The sequence below is a fragment of the Vulpes lagopus genome, chromosome 5, assembly GCF_018345385.1.
Source record: "Vulpes lagopus strain Blue_001 chromosome 5, ASM1834538v1, whole genome shotgun sequence".
Classification (NCBI taxonomy): Eukaryota; Metazoa; Chordata; class Mammalia; order Carnivora; family Canidae; genus Vulpes; species Vulpes lagopus.
Window position 1 is genome coordinate 122,447,228 of NC_054828.1, and position 17,639 is coordinate 122,464,866.

Genomic DNA, 17,639 nt, shown 5'->3' on the forward strand with positions numbered 1-17,639 from the left:
AAACAATATTTATTAAACTCCTGACTTCCATTTTTTATTACATTTGATTGGTTATCTGGATTAGAGCAAACTGCACGAGAGCCTTCAACTGACTTGGTAATAATATTCTTCACATCAGAATGAAGCACTAAACTTTCTACCTTGGAACCTGAAATTTCTTAATATGCTATTTAGGAAGTCACATGTTGTTTACGAGTATTTTTATGTATATATGAAGATGCTTTAGTGATTTTTAAATATCTGTATTAAAAAAAATTTTAGGGATAAGATTTTTTTCCAACATATAATTATAGAATTATAGGTAATACCATCACTTTATGGTGGTGATATGAATAGTAAAGTATACTGATTTTCAGTCTATAGTTAGTTTTATTCATTCAATTTACTGAACTTGAGTATAAACATATTTCAAGTTGTCTTTAAGGAAACCATGTCTTTGTGCCACATCTGTATGTGAGTTGAATGAAGAATTAATTGCTCAGTTTCCTTAGGACTTCTGTTTCCTCCATTCGTAACTACCTGACTTGCTGCTTGTTACTTTGTGTTCTGAAAGTTATGCATTTTTTTTTTTTCTTGAAAAACGCTTAATCAAGCTCTTTCTTTTCAAGCTTTGCTTATTTTAGTTTGGCTATGTCTCTCCTTTTCTCAAGGTCTCTAGAAAGTTGAACATAATTTGAATAAAGCTTAGTGGCTTAAGTCAGTATAGATTCATTCCTTACAAATTTACATGATTACCTTTTTTCCCCCTAATGAAACTGGGAAGAGTGATCTCAAAAAGATTCAGTGAAATAAGCACAGTATATTTCACTGTATTGTTCCCAGATATAACCATGAGTGATCCTGATGTCAGATTGTGCTCTTACTACCTCAAGGAAACAGTTAAACCCTGTTGGTTTCTGGATGGTACCCATGTCTTCCGCTGTTTATTTTAAGTTACTGACTTATTTTTTTTCCTGACCTTTTAAAATAAGAACTTTTTATTCTTGTTCCACCTCATAGCTGCTGATTGTTGAAGAATGCTTTAGCATACATGGGATGTCAGGTGACATGACCCATGAAACCTGTCTTTATGAAGAGCTAATGAATTCTAGCCAGTCACATTCTATAAATATAGTTAATTCATAAATGTGAGGTTTGGTGAGGCCAACCATCATATACTTATGATGCTGATAATTAGTGAATGGGATATCTCAAGAAGATTCATAGGAGATAACATTTGTTTCATATTTTGTGTTTTTATAGATCAGATTCTAGAGAGAGATTGCACCTCGTGATTTTTCTGTGGTTCCAATTCTAAAATTGTTTATGCCTTTCTTTTTTCTTTTTCTTTTTTTTTTTAAGATTGTATTTATTTATTCACGAGAGATAGAGATATAGACATTGGGAGAAGTAGGCTCCTTGCAGGGAGCTTGATGTGGGACTTGATCTCCAGACCCAAGATCATGCCCTGAGCCAAAGACAGACAATCATTGAGCCACCCAGGCACCCCTGTTTATTGCCTTTCTAACAACCTTATGTATAACAAATTACTCTGTAGGATTATTCAGAATTAAAGCTGAGCATTGAAATGATAGATTTGGCTTATTTTACTGATTTGATGCTTTTAGAGTACAGGAAAATAATAAAAAATACTTTTAGTTAAAGATATGTCATACTTTTTAAGAAATGGGTTACTAATTCCAAGTACATTGTAATAAAAGTACAGGAAATAAGATCAGATATATAATTGTTAGTTTTTTTTTTTTGCTGAGAATAATGCAGTGTGTAAAATTGGATCATTCTACATGCTACTTTTTGTTTTTAGTACTAAACACCTAAGTGCTACTTGTATATTTAAGACTCTTAGACTTTTTTAATTTGGTAGCAAGACTTTAAAAAAAATTCATCTTTCACTTTTAGTGTGTCGGAGCTTTTGGAGAAACATGGACTTGAGAAACCAGTTTCGTTTGTTAAGAACACTCAGTCTAGCTCAGAAGAGGCACGCAAGCTGATGGTTAGGTTGACCAGGCATACTGGTCGCAAGTAAGTAATGAATAAAATTAATTGATATTTGTATATGGTTAAAAATAAATACTGCTCTTTTTTTCTTTTACTTCATTGAGTTATAATTGACCAACACTAAATTACACGTGTTTAAAGTGTAGCAGTTGATAAGTTTTGACATATGTAGATACTCATGAAACCATCTTGCACTGGAGGTAAATAAATACATCACTCTTAAAAGCTTCTTCTTGCCTCTTTATATTCTTCTCCCCTTTGCTTCTCCTCATCACCCCTCAACTCCTCCCCAGACTACTACTGATCTATTTTCTGTTCCTGTATATTACTTTGTATTTCCTATAATTTTATGTAAATAGAATCATCTAGTATATGCTTCTTGTTTGTTTGGCTTTTCCCACTCAGCATACTTAGTTTGTTATTCGTCCATGTTGCATCCTGGATCAATAATTATTCCATTCTTTTTACCGAATAGTATTCCATTTTGGATTTATCACACTTTGTTGACCTATTCACTGGTTCATGGACTTTTGAGTTGTTTTGAGGTTTGGTTTTTATAGATAAAGCTATGAATAATTGTGTACTATATTCTCAACATTTTTTATTGTTGTAAATAGAATTATTTTCTTAATTTAATTTTTGGATTGTTCCTCTTGTGTAGAAATGTTGATATATATTAACGTATATATTTTTTTAATTTTGGTGTATGTTAAGCTTGTGTCTTTCAATCTTGCTGGACTCCCATATTAGTTCCAGTAGGTTCTTTTTTGTTTTTGTTTTTTTTTTGGATATTCCGTAGGATTTTTTGTATACAGTATCATTGTCATCTGCAAATAGAGACAGTTCTACCTCTTCCCAAGCCCTACTAGAGCTAAACATGTACCACCTAGTTGGCTCCAGGAATCCTGAGCCCAGTTAATAGTAGCAAACTGTTTATGGAATGCAACCAGTAGTGGCTTGGTCAAAGAGCTTTCCTTCCTAAGAAATCCCCTGGCATTTTGTACCTGTGTCTCCCTATCTGTCTTTTTCAATGGCTTACTATAGTTATTGGTTTATGAGCCTTATATTCCTTTCAAGATCATAAGCTTCTCCGGGGCAAGTGTTATAGTTCTCATGCATCTAATATGGGACCATATATATCAATGGCCCTCTCTCAATAATTATTAAGTGAATAATTTAAAAGATTTTGGCAACTCAGGTCTTAGGTTTTTTTTTTTTTTTTTTTTTTTTTACAACTAGAAACAAATGGTCAATATTTCTGACCATGCTGATTCTACTCCAGAACCTACTCTTTGAGAAAACTTTGCTGTTGCATCTAGATTACTTCCTGTCTTTTCCTTGAGTCTTTCAAATACTTCTGAAGTCTTTGAAGTTAATCTCTACTCATTGTGTTCTACTCTGAATATGTAAGAGAATATGGCCTCTTTTCCAAACTACTTAATTTAAAGCGAATCATAATTATTTCATGTATGCTACCATGGTTTGGCCTTCAACATCTATGGAATGTTCTTAATGCTTATTCTAAATGGTAGCAAATTTCATTGAATCTGCACAAATCAAGTCTTACCATCTTGAGTGTAATAACTGTTTCTCCTTGGAAAATAGACCTCTATTCCAAGGCTGTAACTAATACCTCAGGTTTATATTTAGGGATCTCTCTGTTAATTTGCAATTCTCTGGTATAGTGCCCTCCAGTTCTACTCTTGGTTCATATTTACTGAATGTATTCTGAAAAGGCCATTGTAAATAATGTCTTATAATTTATTTTAATTAGAACCTGTACTTACGGCTAGCCATGTGTGAGAAAACATTAATACCATCTGTCCCCAGTGTTGATGGCTTCCAGAAGAACAGCTGGGCTATGAGAATTTGAATTCAGCTAGACAATGCCTAGGTTTGATATTATCCAGCTGGTGCAAGATGGACCCTCAATTCATCAAACATTTTGCAACTTATTTACCTGCAAGCCAAATCTGAAAGAACCCTCCAGTTCTTTGAAGTTCACCCAAAGAGTTCACATACCACAGTCTAACTAATGGACACATTTCAGGGATTATCCTTGAAGACATGCAGATATGTCAGTTTGTTTTTTCTGTTTGTAGGCTGGGGGGAAAATGTATTCTCTTATGCTTTATTGCATATAGGATAGAAATAATTATTCATTTTGTGTAATAAATATAAAATAGTATAAGAAAATGAGCATATGCTTATTAAAAATTTTAGGTGAAAAAGTTCCTGAAGACCAGAAATTTCATAGGATTGATCTCAAATACAATGGCTTTTTGCCAAGGGACTTTATTATGTGTTAAGAGTCTATTTGCCCTGTTTTTAATGCATAAAAAAGGAGAAAGTACATCGGAAAGAAACATCCAGGTGGTTTTTGACAAACACGAAACAAAATAAAATATGCCCTTTTCAACAATGAGATTCAGGATTATGTAGCACGTCAGGACTAGCAAGTAAACATGAATAATGATGCCAAATTCATATATATTCAACAAAGGTGAACTTTTGGGGGAGGCAGAGAGAATTATAGCACCTTCTCTCTCCTACACAATATTAGTAATCACGTGTGTAACTATAGAAACCAAAGAAATGTGTTTGTAACTTTTAGATTTGTTCATTAACATTTATTGAATACTATTTTATACCAGAAAAATGAGGGGGAATGTCTTTGCATACATTCTAGTTTTACTTAATCCTTACAGTGTACAAAATGGAATCTGTAGCTCAGAGAAATTAAGAGACATATTCTGAGCCGTTACAGGTAATTGAGCTTACATTTATACTTAGGAACATCTTGCTTCAATGCCTGTGTTTTATCAGAATTAATCTTTTCCATTTCTTATCACTCTCCAAGATGGGCTTTAAGTGAGGAAACTGAAATTCAGGAACATTAAGTGTTCATGATCATGCAGCTAATAAGTGACTGTTAGTGAATTTGTTAATAAAACCTCTTCTCCTGCTGCAGGAGAATCTGAACCATTAATTTTCTCTAACTCTGTAACCCTGGATACCAACATAAAGTGGTATTTGATCAACAAGACTGCGTATGCCTCATTGGTTGTGTAAACCTGATCCCTGGTTGGTAAATTGCTTCTGACCTGGTGGAACTGGAAATGAATTGGAAAACCTGATAGGAAAGCCTAAAGCATAAAAAAAGCCCCTGAGTGTGGTCCCCATCATGCTATGAGAACTGTGCCTGTGGAATTGTTAAAACAGTTAATGGTGCTTGTGGGGCATGAGACTTCTGAGTTAGATAGGGCGGTTCCTGCCACTACCCTGTAAGACTTTGTCTTCTGGCACCTGGGCTGTCACCTGGGATGAGCATGACTCCTGTAGAGCTCCCATCAGTGGACTGTTGCGAGGACTGCCAGTGGGAGGAGCCATTAGTGCTGCCCTGTTGGTGAGCCAAGGTCCCCAGCCTCTCAACTGATACCAGCGGTAGCCTCTGGTTACCTTCTAGGTCTACACGTGTAGCTGAAGTTAAGAAGATTCCCTGTGAGGGATTGTAATGTGATAAAGATGGATCCGAAACCAATTCTCCTGTCTTCTGAGTACTTTTTCTGCTATATCACAGCTGCTGTATCTTACTGTGCTTTATTTTATCTTAGAAACTCACAGCTTGCTTACCTTTGCTATTATCACTTTATACTGTTCTAGTTCTGTGTCTCGGTAGCCTACAACCGAGGTGGCTTGGGCAGCATCTCTAACATTGATGTAGACCCACTTTTCCTCTGATTGAAGGAAATTCACATGAGATCATTCCTATTGATCATTTGGGAGCTGTGTGGTATATAGAATGGTGACACCAATTTTTTTTTTTTTTAAACTTTTGGCCAATTGAGAGATTTCATGAATATTTTTCTTTTTCTTTTTCTCCCCCTCCTGGCCTGCAGGCAGCCTCCTGTCAGTGAGTCTCATTGGAGAATGTTGCTGCAGGACATGTTAACTATGCAGCAGAATGTTTACACCTGCCTGGATTCTGATGCTTGCTATGAGGTAACTTGATACATGGAACACATGGAAGTCCTTTTAATTTAGAAAGTTTGGTTGTTACAGTATGTTTCCTGGACACAGATGGTGTGACCATAAGTTTCTCTGTAGTATGATGGACATAGCCATGAATTGAATAGTGCTTTATAAGTTGAACCCTAGCGCATCTTACCCCCCCCCCCCCCCCCCCCGCGCCCAGTCTTTGTTCACTGCAACAGTGGTCATTGGCAAGGTGATCTCAGCCAGGAAACGGACTCAACCTTGCCTCCTCTCACTTCCGTAGTCTTGGTTGTCACTAACGCCTGTTTGATTGATGTAGCTGGGAGAGAAGGTCTTTCAAATCTGTCCTATCTCAGCTAAGTTGCAATTCCTCTGAACCTGTCTCTCTACTTCCCTATTTCTAATTCACTGATTCAGAGCAGTCCTTTCATGACACTCCCTTTCTGGAAATTAATGCTTGTTCCATGCTAGCATCAGAAAGTAGCCATGCTTCTTAGCATGGCATAAAGAGGCTCAGCAGATCCAGCTTCCCTGTCTGCTCTTCCCCGTGCTACTCTCACGTACTGGGACACCGCGTTCCCCACGCTCTACTGCTTCCATCAGCTCGGCCCTGGCTCTCCTGGCACCAGGCTGCTTCCTGGTTCTGACTCCACCGGCATTGTTCTTTGTGCCTGGATATCTGCCTCTTTCCTTTATCTACAAATTGCTGATAATTTTCAGGACTCACTTCACTAATTATGCCCTCCAGGATGTCTGCCTTTGTCCTTTCATGTAATGTGTCTCTATTATAGTCTTTCTTTTAAATGCAGTAACTGGTTTCCATGTGTGGTTTTTGCCCTTTGGTCATGAGCCCCTAGGTAGACATTATCATATTCATGTTCAGCCTCCTCTCCCCCAGTGTATATTGTAACATCCAGAACACAAAGGATACTTCAGAAATGGCTGCTAATTGACGTAGGAATGTAACCCAGGGGGGTTGAATTCTTACTTTGGGAAGGTATGTGCCTAATCACCAAATTACTCCTAGTTCATGTGGAAAAATGATCCAGCTGACCCATTTTTAATGAGATATAATTTAAAAGTAGGTTTCCATTTTGAGTTTTTCTGTCAATAAGCCAAACATGAAATTGTATAGACTCTTCCTTGTGTTGCTCTGCTCTGACATTGCCAAGTGTGACCTGTTGATAAAATGAGTTATAAGAACAGGTCTCTATTTTGTGAAATTGGTTGGTATTTTTATTCAAGGTAATTTTAACAAAAGAGTGCTAATACAGACTGTTGAGAATTGGTTTTATATTTGAACTTCAGGTTTTTAAATGCTTGAATGAGTGTGAAGTTTACATTGATGATTATAGTCTGACGCCGTGTACATACAACTGCCAGTAGCTTCCCCTTTTGTATCTGAAGTACAACTTGAATTCCAATTCCGGGAGAAAAATCTATATTCACATGGGCTCCAAAACCTAACCACCATTTATATGTCTGCAGTAGTCTTTTTTTTTTTTTTTTAATTTTTTTTATTATTATTTATTTATGATAGTTACAGAGAGAGAGAGAGAGGGGCAGAGACACAGGCAGAGGGAGAAGCAGGCTCCATGCACCGGGAGCCCGACGTGGGACTCGATCCCGGGTCCCCAGGATCGCGCCCTGGGCCAAAGGCAGGAGCCGAACCGCTGCGCCACCCAGGGATCCCTGCAGTAGTCTTTTTAAGCTGGAATGGCATTAGTTTGCTCTTTTTCTGTTTCTGGTTCTGATTGGAAAATTGGCAATAAATATATTATACTCAAACTAGCTCATAATAACTTGACATATTAAATTGTTTTTGTTTTATTTAACACCTTTTTATTAGGCTTTGATATTTTAATTTCTGGCTATTGGCCTCTCTCCTTTGAGAAAACATTTGAAAACATAATAGCTTGAAATGGCTATAGAGGAAGGTAATAGGGATTTGGCAAACTTAAAATTTAAATATTTACCTTTTTAGTTATACTATATTGTCTTACTGACTTTTGGCTATTATATTCAGGGTTGCTATCTTGTAAAATAATTTGAAAGCTCAGTGATACAATTTTGAAAAAGTTAAAGATTTAGTTATAGGATGTAGAGCAGAAATCATTTTAGCAAAACCTTAAATTTTAGAGTGAGTTGTATTTTTCAACTGGACATTAATCCTTTATGGCTTACTTGAATAAACCAAAGGATTAGAGAAACTGTTATATCTAAGTCATTTGGATCACTTGGAGTAAGCTCTTTTCACCTGTCAGATATAAATGATCAGGGTTGCTCATTAGTAATTTGCTTTTTGTTACAATAGGTATTTTGTAGCACATCCCTTGTAGATGTTAGTAATTTTGTCCTTGTCATTTTAATAAAGCCCTGTCTAAAAATACTGCCTTTCCCAGAAACGTAGAAACAAGTGAAAATAAGGAGATCCTATGAAAATTGGGTAGTCTTAATTGTAAGAAAACTCTTGAATCTCCATGAAATCTGCTTTTTTTTCATCTCTTATTTCTATTTCTGTGTTATCCTCATCCAGCTGGGGCCTAATACGGGAGAACATTCTTGGGAAGTTTTTATACTAATTATATATTGACATTGTTAGTATAGATTTAAAGGGATCTCTTTAGGACTTCTCTGGACTAAGTAATAAATAATATCAATTACACAATAAATTTTATGTTAATTGATGCTATTATTTGCCTAGTAGAATACAGTGATATTTACATGAATACCTTCCATTAGTGGCTTTTTCTTGTTTTATTTAAATAGTTTTTAGTCTGCAGATTGGAAAAAAATAAAAATCAACATTACTTTTATAGCTTGACTATTTAGCTTGTGAGACTGAATTTAGACGCTTTAAGCATTTATAAATTATATCTGTGATATTCAAAGATTTTCTTTTAAAAAATTGAACTGCTTGTTATAAATCGTTTAAGCAGAGTGGGACCTATTGAGTATGGGGCAGTATGTCTAAAGAATCCTGTTTTTAATGAATGTGAATTTTAGAGATCTTACTCAGACTTCATTGTAAGTCTTTAAGATACAGTTGATCCTTGAACAACATGTGTTCAGACCACAGAAGTCTACTTATATGTGGGTTTGTTTGTTTGATAAGTACAGTACTAAAATGTATTTTCTGTTCCTTATGATTTTAATATTTTCTCCAGCTTATCTTATTGTGGGAATACAGTTATAGAATACAGTAAATACAAAATAATGTGTTAATTGCTGTCCATAATATCAGTGAGGTTCCTGGTCAATGGTAGGCTATTGGTAGTTAAGTTTTGGGGGAGTCAAAAATTATATGGGGATTTTTGACTCCAGGGTAGTTCACCTCTAAATCCCCTGTTGTTCAAGGATCACCTATATTATGCTTCATATTAGTTCCATTAAATTATTTCTTCATTCTAATAGATGAATCTCTTTTATTGAGATGAAATTCACATACCCAAATTAACCACTTGAAGTGTACTTCATTGTCATTTAGCGCATTTACAGTGTTGTGTAACTGCCACCGATAGGATGGATGTATTTTTAATTTATTTCATTTGGATATCAGAGTCCTCATTTTGTTGAAAACTGAATCTGGCCTCTTTAACTAATTAAAATTTCTTCTTTTTCCCAGATATTTACAGAAAGCCTTTTGTGTTCCAGCCGCCTTGAAAATATCCACTTAGCTGGGCAGATGATGCACTGCAGCGCTTGTTCAATAAATCCACCAGCTAGTGGAGCCCATAAAGGGAAAACCCAGTACAGGGTCAGTTATGAAAGAAGTATCGACTTGGTTTTGGCTGCAAGCAGAGAGTACTTTAATTCTTCCACCAACCTCACGGATAGCTGCATGGATCTGGCCAGGTAGAGGAATTCTGTATTCTTCCCTGAGAGGGAGGGAACAAGTCCGAATACACAGACTCCATTGTGGGTTTTATTCTTTCCTTTACAAAATATATTGACACAAGTACGAATTGACTACACTGTGTGGGGCACAGTTATTTATTGTTAGAATACAGAAAGATAATGACGTTATGAATATTCATCAACTTTCTCATGACCCTTTTTCTCAGCATGCCTTCCCAGTCTTTCTTGATGATTATCTGTAAGATTATACATTGCTTCTGTTAGAAAAGGTTCATGAGGTAGTCTGCAGATTCAAGTTCTGGAAATTTTTAGCACACTGAGGCAACGGCTGTGTGTTTTACATGACTCGTGCTCTGTTTAAGGATGAGGGACCTGATGAGATGATAAAACTCTTGAGGTCCCTTCCAGGTGGAAATTTATGGACTGTGAATTCAGTTCCTCTTTTGGCCTGTTGTCCTGGAAGTTTAAGGTTGGTCTTTTAACTGTTGATTCTTTTTTTTTTTTTTAGATTTATTTATTTGAGAGGGAGAGAGAGAACATTGAGTGCAGGTGTGGGGGGAGGGACAGGGGGCTAGAGAATCTTAAGCAGACTTCCAGCTGAGCACAGAGCCAGACTCAACCCCAGGACCCCAAGCTCATGCCTGAGCTGAAACCAAGAATCGGTTTCTTGATTAAGCCACCCAGGTGCCCCTTTTTACTATTGATTCTTAGGAGCTTTTTGCGCATAAAAGGACATATGCCCTTTGCCTTTCTCAGATGTTTAAACCACATTGTCAAAAGTTTTTATATGTAGGATTTATCTTTGAAATTGCTATTCAAAATCTAAAGATTTTAATTGTTATTTTTTTTTTTTTTTATAATTCCTGTCTTGTGTGTCATCCTTTGAAAGACCTTTAATTCCCTTTAAATCCTGTCCTAAAATTTTTACATTGAAATTTTAGGCCCGTTTGGAATTTATTTTGATGTAATGATGGTGGTAGCTATTTAGGTTTATTTTTTCCTCCCGAGTGACTAGCGGCTAAAAGCTTAAAGGAAACTTTTTTCCCCCAGTGATATCTTATTACAGAGAGAACCATGTTTTCTTAAACCATGTTATTGAACTTGACAGAGTTGTTAAAAATAGTAAAATTTTTTTTCTTCCCTCCTAAGGGATTGTATTTCTATTACAGATGATGAAAATATCAAATAGAATAGCTTTTGAAACTGGGAGTCGTGTTTGACCTAAATCTTTTTGGCAGGTGTTCTCACAGATCATTTTAAAATCTACACTTCCAATATTTCCCTTTTTCCTCCCACAAGGACACGCTTTAATTTGGAAAAAATATTGTATGTGTATAAGGTGACACCAGACTGATGATGACCTGTGAGCCTGCATATATTTAAATGTTCACAGTTATATTTAATATAGAAAACAGCCCATACATTCTTATCAATGAAACTATTATGAACTAGTTTTTTTTAATTGAAGAAGTAATATGTCTACAAGGTAAAAATATTCAACAATACAAAGAAGGATATGTTTTACAATAATTCACTCTTTTATTCCCATTCCTCTCACTTTATCCCTCAGCTATCTTTTTAAGTCATTTTCCTGTGTACCCTTCCAAAATACTTTCTTAGATGTCAGCCTCTTCTTTCTTAAGTCACAATTGAGTGCTTACTACTTGTACATACCTTTCTGTATCTCATTATTTTCACTTATGGTCTATACTGAAGGTTTTTTCATGAGTGCATATAGGCTTGATCCATTCTCTTTTGATGGTTGTAGAATATCCCATTGTTTGACTTTCTAAAGAACTTAATTAATTCATGATAAAAATGCATTCTCTTGTATTTTATTCATTTATTTATGTAAAAGATTTTATTTGTTTATTCATGAGAGACAGAGAAAGAGAGAGAGGCAGAGACACAAGGCAGAGGGAGAAACAGGCTCCATGGAGGGAGCCTGACGTGGGACTCCATCTGGGGTCTCCAGGATCACGCCCTGGGCTGAAGGCGGCGCTAAACCGCTGAGCCACCCAGGCTGTCCCAACATTCTCTTGTATTTTAAAAACACTATGCTGTGGTAGTGAACATCTCTAATTATGTGTGGGCATGTGTGAGCCTATCTGCCGTACAAATTGCTAGAAATGGGACTTCGTGGGTTCTAAGGTAGTGCAGTAGAATTTTGGTAGATACTGCACGTAGGCTCCGTTGCTTGTTACATTTGAATCAGCAGTATATGTTAGGGTTCATCTTGTTTAAATTTTACACTCTTGCAAGCAAGGTAAGCCTACATCCATCACTCAGTCATACAGATGTATCCTGGGACAAAGGGATCTTCATCAGATGAGCCTTGATTTTAGCACCGTTAGCCCTTCCTGGCCCAATCTCTGCCTCTCTTTAGTCTTGTGTCCCAGTGTTCCTCCACATGCATCTTTCAGGAAGTTAAGTTTATTTGTTAATGAAAAGATTCCTGAAGTACACTTGGTCTGAATTTTTACAAATGTGTTTATAAAGTATTCCACAGGTGTCACAGATTCTTAGTTTAGCAAAGTCACTTTCTTCTGTCTTCCTCTCAGCACTGCATGACCAATGGACTCTTCCTTATGATCAGAAAAACATCCTGTGCAATGTCTCAGGTTATCCTTTTTTCCTTTGGGAGTCAAAATTGTCACCAAAACGAGATATTTGTTTTTCCTATAAGAATACTAGAAATTATCTGAACCCTGTCTCCTTTTTTAAACCTTTCTTATATGATTATTACCTTTGGAGTCGGCAGTAAAAAGAGCATTGAAGGCAGAGTTAATGTATTTAGCTTCATACTGTGATGCCATTCCCTACTATCAGTATGACCCTGGAAGATCACTTCACCTCCCTGAGCTTCAATTTTGGCTTCCTTAGGAAGCAGGTGATGCTATTTCCCTATCACACAAGGCTTGCTATGAGGATTAAGTAAGATAACAGAAAGCATTTAGCAGAATTCCTGGAATATAGGAGGTTTTTGATAAATATGTGTTGGATCTCATGTTGAATAGAGAAAGGCAACTTAGCCAAACATATGTTACTTCTTATTTTTAAAAAACTGATCTTACTTCCCCTAGGTGCTGCTTACAGCTGATAACCGATAGACCTGCTGCCATTCAGGAGGAACTAGATCTTATCCAAGCCCTTGGATGTCTTGAAGAATTTGGAGTAAAGATCCTGCCTCTGCAAGGTGAGTTTTTTTATTTAGTGTTGCATTATTAATATTAACCTATTTAGCATTGAATCACTAGTGTAGTTCCTTTGTAGGTTTTGGAACTAAAGAATACTTTTGGTCACTTAATCCATTCACAGTAGATCCTACCCTCTGCCCCATTTTTCAAAGGAAATCTTAAGTGGACATCTGAAAGAAAAAATAAAGCTGACATTTTATCATAAATTTATTTTGCAAGTTCTCAGTTATGTCACTAAAAGGAATAATACATCAGTAACAGCAGCGAGGCTATTGGATAAAAACAAATGGGGGGTTATGGGTTAGAGTTTCAGATCTCCCATCAGTTTTGATGTAGTTTATTTTTGTATTTTGTTTCAGTTGTATAGATTTTGTAGTAGCAGTACATGATAATAGTTTATTTTTTTATACTTACTACAGAATATTCTTTAAGTGGATACTATTTTTTTTAAAAGGGGAAATGACAGGAAGTTCTTGTTTAGAGTTTAATTACTAATGATATCTTAACAGTGTTCAAGTTCTTCTACTGAAATGGTCAAGTCCTGTAAATACCACCTCAGATAAGCATGCTGATATGCAGTCACTTGTCATTACTGCTTTCTGCTGTGAGACGGTGTGTGTCTCCTGGTGTCCTGAACCTCATCTGACACGTGGGCAGTAGACTTCCTTTTGCCTTGAACTCTGGGCCTCGGTGCCCAAAATGAAATGGGTAGCTTGGTTACTAGCAGTATGCTTGGTGCCTCCAACATTATCTCTTTTTTTCATTCTTAACCATGGAAGTGTTTGGAATTCGGATTTAAGGGAGGTATATCCAAATTCTTTCCATCTCTGGTTTTTGACAAATCTTCACTGGAATTGTCTCTGTCTCTTCTTTTTTTAAAAACTCCTGGTACTTCTTGACAATGGAATCCTGTTACAGGTTGTTACAGGTTCCTTGATGTCTTTGTCTTGTGTTTTTGAGGGTTTTGAGTCAGATGGATCTTAGGGGATATAAGTCAGTAGAGACATTCTCATGTTTTCATGTGGGTTTCCACTGTAGTTTTACTAAAAAGTAAAGTTCTGCTTATCAGATAAATTTATTAGACTTATACAAGGTATTGTTTTTGTTACCTTTGAATATCATTGGAAATAATTTCTACAGGATTATACATATCCTGTAGCATCTTAAGTATATTTAAGGAGATTGTTAAGTCATTGGAAGATTCTGTTTAGTGTATTGCTCCTGTAATGTTTCAAAGCTTTTTAAAATTATGAAGATAAATCAGAGTTACTAAAAATATTTTCATTTTATTCTCAAGTGCCTTAAATCATGAACTGTCTCCCTTGAAGCGCTTACATTTTCAGTTGAAGTGTTTAGTGACTTGGAGTCTAGAGCACTGTGAAACTTCTGCCCTTCTTGTATCTCTTATAAAGCCAACTCCTTATAATTTCGACTCTGTGTATATGTGTGTATTTTAGCTACTGATTTAATCCAGAAAGATTGATGTAATACAAAAAAACTTATTGCAGTCCCCCAAATGCTAATGAATTATTTCAGTTGACTTGAAATAATAAATTGAGCTCTAATTTTCTCTGGTGCTCAGTTAGCAATATTTTTCCTGGCAGCATTTGCACATCATCTGATGGGCTTGAAAGTCTGCAACCAAACCTGCTATCCTGCTGTTACTTCTGAGAAATTTCATGACTGAAGGGTGTTTTAAGAAAGATATTTGCTTTCATGTCTTGACAGCTTTCCAGCTTGATATATTGATTTAGAGTGTCCTATTAGAATGAATGTCAGAAAATCTTCTGTATGTGGAGAATGGGATATTGCCTTTGTATCCTGTTTATTGTGTTTATACCACAGATAGAATTCAGTTTTAAGCTGCTTTTGTATTCACTGGGAATACTGGACAAAGTAACTTGATGTTTAAATGTTATTGTCCAGGGATTTTTATAGTGTATGTTGTTCATTTTGTCACTCTGCCTTGTTTTAAAGCCTTCTTTGCTTATACTTGAGGAGTTGCTACCAAGTGAAGGCTAGTGGTACTAGCTTTGTTATAATTAAAGAGTTAATAGAAAACAGGAACAGAAATACATGAAACTGATTTCATGTGTTTGAATCTCCTGCAAGGTGTCTGTGTGTGTGTGTGCCTGTGTGTGCTTTTCCCCATAATTTGGGTGTTTACATTTTGTGTAAATTATTCTTCTTATTCACATGAGCAGAGTTAGGAAGTTTTGGCTGTCTCTCATGCTCTTCCTGTAACTGGGTAAGTCCGTTTGCCAGTCTCAGCATTGAGGGTAAAGCCAGCCTAGAGCCATTTACCACTGGGTAACTGACAGGTATCTGACCTTGTTTTTTGTTTAAGTTTTCTCATTTACAAAATAGGGATACGGATGAGCACCTTCTAGAATCACTTGGGAAGCTTACAGCCATATGTCTATAGTTCTTGTGACGTTGCAAGAGCTCTGAAGTCAGTTGTCACCTGTCACTTTTTTACTTCTCACAGAGGTTCTGGTTTCTAACTGGTGGTGGAATTTTGCGTCTCCTACCTGCTTCATTCTTCCTCTCCTCTTGCTCCTCCTTCTATGCTGCTTTCCTTCCATTCAGAATCCACTCAGTTAACTGCTTACCGTATTCCAGACTCCAAAATGATGAAGGGAATAAGGCCTACTTCCTGACACTGATGAATAGAGTCTAAATTCTGATTCTGCCCCTGTAAGCTGTGTGACCTGTGCCATCTTCATGTTTTTGAACTTCACCTTCCTCAGATGGAGGTGATAACAAAATATTCCCTAGAAGGACTAGGAAGTTATATCTTGAAACACTGAAAATTTGTACATGAGAGGATCCCAAACTTCATAAGCATTTTTGTGAATATGTCAGTAGCAGTAGTAATAGCAATAACAAACATATATTCAGTTATTTTTATGTTCTAAGTATATTTATAGACATTTATTCCCCAAAATACCTTATGAAGTTATTGTTTCTTTTTTTTTTTTTTTTTAATTTTTATTTATTTATGATAGTCACAGAGAGAGAGAGAGAGGCAGAGACACAGGCTGAGGGAGAAGCAGGCTCCATGCACCGGGAGCCTGATGTGGGATTCGATCCCGGGTCTCCAGGATCGCGCCCTGGGCCAAAGGCAGGCGCCAAACCGCTGCGCCACGCAGGGATCCCTGAAGTTATTGTTTCTAACTTCCGATAATGAAATCACAGTTCAGGGGGTTAAATAGCTTGCTTAGGGTCACACAGTAAGAGGTGGTGCTGGAATTCAAACCTGCATTTGTAAGCAGTAGAGATGAAACTGTATGGAAGTAAAGGATTTGAGAAGGAAACTCGGGTGTTCTCATTTATCAGCTAAGTGACTGCTGACTTCCTTACCTGTACAATTCAGATTTATACTTCAGCAGTGTTGTTGTATACTTTCGATGCCATTCACTGTCTGTGCTTCATATAAGGTTGTGATAAGTTTGTGTTTGGCATGTGTGTAGCTGGTCAGTAAATGCTGTTTTATGCATTTATTGTGTGTTTGTGTGCATTATAGTTTTTTTTTCCCCCCTAACACTGGATATATATTTGTGAGATCCCACAGGAAAGTGAGAGGTCTTCAGCTATTAAAAGATGCATACAAGCATATCCATATTATTAGTTCCATTTGAAAAGGAATTTTAGGTGTAAAATACCCCTTTCCTTCATAGAAATATAATATCTAAGGCTAGAATTTACCCGAGAAATCACATTTGAAATATAATTTAGCATATACTACAATAAGCAGTAAAAGAGAATTGATACAGTGATTGTCCAGAGGCTCAAATAATAAAGACATTTGAATATGGCAACTGCACTCTATTAGAATCCCACTTTCCAAATTTACTTAATGTACTTGAAATATTAGTAGTTATGTCTTGCTTAGGGCTAGAATCAGACAAAGAACCAAACTTAGAACATTAGAGAAAATGAGGATCAGTTGCTATATATAGTTCCAGTTTTCTACTCTGATTTTATTGAGCTAGAAAAAGAATGGCGATAGTAAGGAAATTCATTTACTAGAGTTATTAAAACCAAAGTTTCTCTAATTCATCAGATATGGATATAAAAGCATCTATGAAAACCTCAGGTATGTGGAGTAATGATGAGATCTATGATGGGTGTTGTTTTGAAAATCAAATTAGAAATCTGCAGAAAGTACCTTTCTCATAGTAATTGAATCTGGAATATCGAAGTGGTACTACACAATTTCTTAAAATACATACAAGGAGAAAACCTCATAAAATAGTAGCAGATGTTGAAGAAAGAAACTCCAATTTTTTGATTGAAAATTTGATCTGAAATATACTGTATCAGTTAATTTTTGCTAGGCTGTGCTATCGTAGGAATCGCTAAAGCCTCAATGATGTGATAGCAAGTTGATTTCTTGCTCACAGGCATTTCTGTAGTACTGCTTCATGGGATGGCATTCTCATAGGAGGGGTGAAGATCATTAGTGGGATTCCATGGTGACTCTTAAGAAACATTGGTTCAGAAATGGCATATGTCACTTCCACTTACATTTCACTGCCCAAGAAATAACATGGCCAAGCTTAACGTTAGTCAGGTGAGTATTTGGGA

General features: G+C 36.3%; 1 protein-coding gene across 1 annotated transcript in view; it reads left to right on the top strand.

The window, feature by feature from the left end:
• NBAS (NBAS subunit of NRZ tethering complex) overlaps window positions 1-17,639 on the top strand; it is a 322,232-nt gene that overhangs the window by 144,908 nt on the left and 159,685 nt on the right. Inside the window, 4 exon segments of the mRNA XM_041755246.1 lie at window positions 1,900-2,022; window positions 5,898-6,000; window positions 9,620-9,849; window positions 12,936-13,048. Of these exon segments, the coding sequence (XP_041611180.1) occupies window positions 1,900-2,022; window positions 5,898-6,000; window positions 9,620-9,849; window positions 12,936-13,048 (569 nt within the window).